The sequence below is a fragment of the Cornus florida genome, unplaced genomic scaffold (genome assembly GCF_030987335.1).
Source record: "Cornus florida cultivar Cherokee Brave unplaced genomic scaffold, ASM3098733v1 CherokeeBrave_3.0.0_Hap2_Chr05, whole genome shotgun sequence".
NCBI classification, from domain to species: Eukaryota; Viridiplantae; Streptophyta; class Magnoliopsida; order Cornales; family Cornaceae; genus Cornus; species Cornus florida.
In genome coordinates, this window is record NW_026775575.1 from 7,460,151 (window position 1) to 7,466,150 (window position 6,000).

A 6,000-nucleotide genomic window follows, 5' to 3' on the forward strand; every position below is an offset into this window, starting at 1 on the left:
TGTTCTTCTCCAAAAAGGATTTTGATTTGAAAGAAATTTTCAAAAAAAACAATGCATTTCAAATAGGATTTTTCAAAATTGAACATGAAATCAAAGAATCTGTTAGCAGATATGATAGCCACGATTTATGGAATGACTTACCGTATTAGCAGAGATTTATTATGCTATATAATATGTCATAGAATATGCTGTGATTTGATTTAGATTTGATTTAATTTCCTTTCTTGTAATACGAGCATGTGCTCTTTTTATATATAAAAACTAGAGTTGTGAATGAGTAATAATCTCATTCAAGCCTTTATACAATTCTCTCCTCTATCTTCTTTTTTTATTTCTACTTGGTATCAGAGCCAGGGTGGTTCGACTGCAATGAGGGTATTGCGAGTTCGGCACCACCCATTCGGGAATGGTCTAAGGTGACATCGCCCATCTAGAAGGTGTCGGGTAGGTAGGGTGATCCGATCTCAATGAGGGCGTTGCGAGTTTGGCACCACCTATTCAGAAATGGTCCGAGGAAACATAGTTATTTCTTTTTATAGTCTGAGGAGACATTGTTGATTCTTTCAGCTCCATTGTTTAAACATATGTATGAAGGAGAATTGTCTGAGGAGAAACTGTTGATTCTTCAATCTACATGTTTTAAACATGTGTATGAAGGGAAATGGTCTGAGGAGACATTGTTGGTTGTTTACGGTCTAAGGAGGCATGATTGGTTATTTACGGTTTGAGGAGACATTATTATTATTTTTTTTTGATAAGTAGAGACATTATTGATTTGTTGATCGGAACTTCATATGAGAGAAAATCATCGTTAGTCAGATTTGCACTCCATTTATCAAAAGCTCTTAGCAGCTTGCACATATTCTTACAAATGGCGTCAACAAGATTGTGTTTGAGAATGCGTTATCCAAGTTGGGCGTTTCAGATATCCACACACCAACTTGAGGAGGAGTGTTAGCAAATATAATAGGCACGATTTGTGGAATGATATTATGCTATAGAATATGCTGTGATTTGATTTAATTTCCTTTCCTGTAATACGAGTATGTGCTCTTTTTATCTATAAATATTAGAGTTGTGAATGAGTGATAATCTCATTCAAGCCTTCACACAATTTTCTAATTTTTCTTCTATATCGTATTTCTTCTGAAACCCTAATTGATTAAGTCATGAATCCTTATTGGTGAGTGCATACATGAGTGTTAATTTTAACTTCTTACCCTTAGTCTTGTAGTTCACCCTTTTTTTTTTTTTGGTTAGGTAAATCACATGCACCCACAAATACCCACTATGGGGCTCGAACCCCTGTCCCTTCCCTTTGAGGGAGGAGAGATTAGTTAGGCTAATGGCCCAACGATTGTATTTAGGGAAAATTACTACCAAGTCCTACTTTTCTTATGAAAGACAAATAAGTCCTAACTTTTTTCTTTTAGGACCAATAAATCCTAGTTTTGAGGTTTTTTTTTTCCATTTAAATTCTAAATTACCAAATCTTTCCTTTATGTCCTTGCTAAATTAGATACTCTTGCTAAATTAGATATAAAATCAAACTTTCATATATGCCCTACAAAATTAGAAATAAAATTTGGATATATAGAAAAAAATATACATTTTATTGATTTTTTTTAATAGAATCATTTAATTTTATTTTGTACTAAAATCGGTTATCCTACACAAAAGTTTTTGAATTGAATTTAAATTAGATTAATTATTATTTAAACCCATAATGCAATATTATAAAGTAACTAAAACTTAAAGGAATATATATATATATATATATAAAGATTATATATCAATTCTTGACTAAATTTATAATTACTTAATATTACTTCCATTTAGTATGGGTATTGTTACGACAAACGCAGCGAACCAAGGATAAAATCATGAATCAGGATAGAAAACAAACACTCCACACACAAATAACACAAAGATTACATGGTTCAGGTTCACCCAAAATCTGGGCTGTCCACGGTGAAGATGCAATGAAAGATTTTACTATTCGAAAAACAGGAAATTGCAAGTTTCAGCCCACAAATCCTAGTTCTCCCTGTTAGCTTTCGTCAAGGATCTGAGTTGATTTGAGTTGCATATTGTAACTAAGTTTTACCCTTCACTGATCTATACATATTCATATTGGACTCCATCCTTATGTTATGTTGGCATGAATCTTGGCGTTGGAAGGATTTCCTACCCCCTCCCCCTTTTGCAATATGCAGGTCATAGATCACCTTTAACCTATCATGGATGTTCTTGAAAATTCACAAGAATTTTCTTGCATTGGACTTTCTCATTCTTAGGCTCTATCATGCGCTACTATAATTTTCTGTATCTTGTCAGGTTGCACCAGCAGAGCTTGAAGGGCTTCTGGTTTCTCATCCTGAAATATTAGACGCTGTTGTCATCCCGTAAGTCAAATAGGGATGGAAATTTGTGTAGTTTGAATCAATCAACTCGTAAGAAATTGAATATAGCTTCTATCTGATAAACAGCTGACTGAAATATGAATCACTTCCCCCTTGTAGGTTTCCTGACGCTGAAGCTGGTGAGATTCCAATTGCATATGTTGTTCGTTCTCCCAACAGTTCGTTAACTGAAGAAGATGTTCAGAATTTTATTGCAGAGCAGGTATGGTGTTATATGTCCTCTTTTCTGATCGGCCTCCTAAATCAGCCTCTTATCACAGGAAAATGGCTTCAGTTTCTGATTACAGTCATGTAGATTATGAATTGTGATTGGAGAACATTTTTGGCTATTGATGTGTCGTTTTTATTATTATCCAATTTTTATGAGACAATAGTAGGAAATAGTTACATGTTCGTGCTTTTGTTAAAGCCAAGATGCTAAGAAATTTACTTGTATATTTGTTTCATTCAGGTTGCCCCTTTTAAAAGATTGCGGAGAGTAACATTCATAAACACAGTCCCAAAGTCAGCTTCAGGGAAAATCCTCAGAAGAGAGCTTATTGAGAAAGTCAGATCTAAGCTGTGAGATTGTATTTTACTTTAATCTGGACTAGTGTTGATGTGAAATAAAAGATTGAATTTCATTCTTTGGCAATAATAATAATGTCTTTGGAGTTCTTTTAAGTTTCTGGTGCCATATAAATTATACTTGCAATGTTGCATCTCTATTTCCATTACTAGAATTTGAGTATATGGTCCTATTGTGAATGCTAAAAATCTTAAGAATCGAAATATTCAACATACATTTTTTAAAAAGGGTAAAAGTGTAAAAAAAACTCTCCTTGAGCAATCAAATGCTTGGAAATACCTCTGCGGGTTGAAAAATAACATATTGAACTATCAAAATGTTGCAAGTTGTATTTCTTTTTAAGAAAAGAATCTACATAGAATCCACTATTTATTTACTCTCTTTTCATTTCTTATTAGGACGGCAAATGAGTGAATTGGGTCGGATTTGTACAGGGCCAAATATTTGGTATTATTAACCTATATTCAACCTGTTTGTAACGGGTTGAGTATGGTTTGGGACAAAATGGTTCGGGTCAAGAGGGGTATATTGTACTTTGCCCATAATTATTTAGTTTCAAATTGCAAGACTACCTTGTAGATATTGGTCTCTCCTTCTCTCTCCCATCTTTAAAATATTTGCTTGTCTTTTTGCCAGCCCCACAACCAAAAAGAAAAAATCATAAATTATAAATAAATTATTTGATGTGACAGTAAAAAAAAAAAAAAAAAAAAATGTTCTCTCTTGAATAAATTGTATATTTTGATAGGATTAAATTTTATCTGTTAGAATAAATTAATAAATAAGGTTAAAAAAAAAAAGTTAAAATTTATAGTATAAATAATACTTATGATATTTTACTTATCAAAAAAAAAATAATAATAATACTTATGATATTTTAAAATAAGAGATGATATTAATGAGTTTATGGATTTTTTTATTATTTTATTTAGGAAAAAAAAAAGAAAAAAAAAAAGACAAATAAAGTGTAGGGTAGAAACATGGACTACAAAATAAAAATAAAAATAAATAAATAAAACAAAAACAAAAACAAAAACAAAAACAAAAGCAAAAGCAGTTGGGTTAAATAGAATATAAAAGGGTGGAGATCTCCTTATTTAGTGGGCATTTCCCACTAGGTCACGGGGATGCTTTTGAGGTGGACATTTTTAATTCAAGTCATCAAATTATTATTTTATATTTCTTTCACATTGGCGCATGACGAAGGTGTCTGGGTCCAACGATGTCTACTGACCAGCAGATTCCACAGCTACCACATTCACGTGACGTGTTAGAGCAATCTGTATCTCTCACCTTTTTTGGAAAAAACTAAAGGGTTTGTTTGGATATCCAAGTAAGTTCGTGTTTTTTTTTTTTTTTTCCTGATATCCAAGTGAGTTGAATGGCTTCAATTTGGTTGGATCCGTTTGGCACTGCGGATGTGGGACCTAAAACAGTAGAATTGAAATTTGAAGTGGAGAGAGGACCCTATTTTTGGATCTATAATTTTTTATTTTATTTTTTTATATAGAGGTTTTCTAACTATTAAAAATAGAAGGGATTTTGTGATTTTAATGGAAAATACTACTCCTATATATAAACTTTTCATTAGGTCATATTATTAACCTAATTAATCCGATTCAATTATATGGATATTGATTGAATAAAAAATTTAATAATCCAATAACAATATCAAATTCAATATCTTAACAAATCGGATATGAATTAAGCACAATCCGATTCAATTGAAAGAGAGATAATATTCTTACTCCACTTTTTAAGGTTTTTGCACTCTAATCTAAAATGAAATGATTCTTTTAATCATAACTTAATATGTTAATAATTATTGGGCAAAGAACAATAAATCCCCTTCAATTATGGGCCTTTTCTAGTAAATTCTCTTTATCTAATCTTTTACCAAACAACCCCCTCAAACTATCTGAGAGGTAAAAAGAGTGGATGTTTGGACTAAAATGTCCTTATTGCTATTTTATTTAAATCCTAATTCATCTAAACTTCGAAATTTCATATCTTAGAAACCGTACATTCAAAAATTACCAATAATATTTGCACAGAAAGCTTATTAAATAAGGATTCCAAAAATATAAAATTTGTGCAACCAGACATCATAACCAGAGAGGAATAGGCAATCTAAGAATCTGTTCCAACATTCTTATTTTATTTTTAAAAAATAAAATACTCGGTATATTTGCAAGAAAATTTTTAGATTATTCATTTGCATATGGAGCATAACATATAAAAAATTTAGCCACAACAGAGACCGATTTCATGGGATATCATATTGTGCATCAAGGTATTTTCATTTTCTTATAGAGTAACCATTTAAAAAAAAAAATCAAAATGAATAATTGGTCTCCATTGGGGCTAAATTTTTTATATGTTATGCTCCATATATAAATAAATAATTATGAAAATTTTCTTGCAAATATCTCGAGTATTTTATTTTTATTGAAAATTTTCTTGCAAATGTCTCGATTATTTTATTTTCTAAAAATAAAATAAGATTATTGGAGTAGATTCTTAAATTACTTATTTCTCTCTGATTATGGTGACATGTTGCACAAATCTTATATTTCTGGAATTCTTGTTTTATAAGTTTTTCATGCATATATTATTTGCAATTTTTGGATATACAATTTGTGAGATATGATTTTTGAAGTTCGGATGAATTAGAATTCAAATAAAACAGACATCCACTCTTTTACTCCCCTCAAATAGTTGGAGGGGGTTATTTAATAAAAATTAGACAAGAGGATTTTATTAAAAAAAATGACATAGTTAAGGGGGGTTTATTGTACTTTGCCCATAATTATTTAGTTTCAAATTACACAACTAAACCTTGTAGATACAATTGGTCTCCCCTTCTCTCTCCCATCTTTAATATTTTTTGTCTTTTTGACAGCCCCCAACCAAAAAGAAAAAATTATAAATTATAAATAAATTATTTGATTTGACAGTAAAAAAAAAAAAAAAAAAAAGAGAAAAAAAAAAGAAGAAAAGGTTCTCTCT

At 30.8% G+C, this 6,000-nt stretch overlaps 1 protein-coding gene across 2 annotated transcripts in view; it reads left to right on the forward strand.

Moving 5' to 3' along the window:
- Positions 1–3,086, forward strand: part of LOC132306097 (probable CoA ligase CCL7) — a 34,923-nt gene extending 31,837 nt beyond the window's left edge. For both annotated transcript variants that reach the window (XM_059803325.1, XM_059803326.1), the window contains 3 exons: positions 2,338–2,405; positions 2,523–2,625; positions 2,875–3,086. In XM_059803325.1, the coding sequence (XP_059659308.1) occupies positions 2,338–2,405; positions 2,523–2,625; positions 2,875–2,988 (285 nt within the window). In that variant the 3' untranslated portion in view covers positions 2,989–3,086. The remainder of the gene's footprint in view (positions 1–2,337; positions 2,406–2,522; positions 2,626–2,874) is intronic.
- The last annotated feature ends 2,914 nt before the right edge of the window (positions 3,087–6,000 follow it).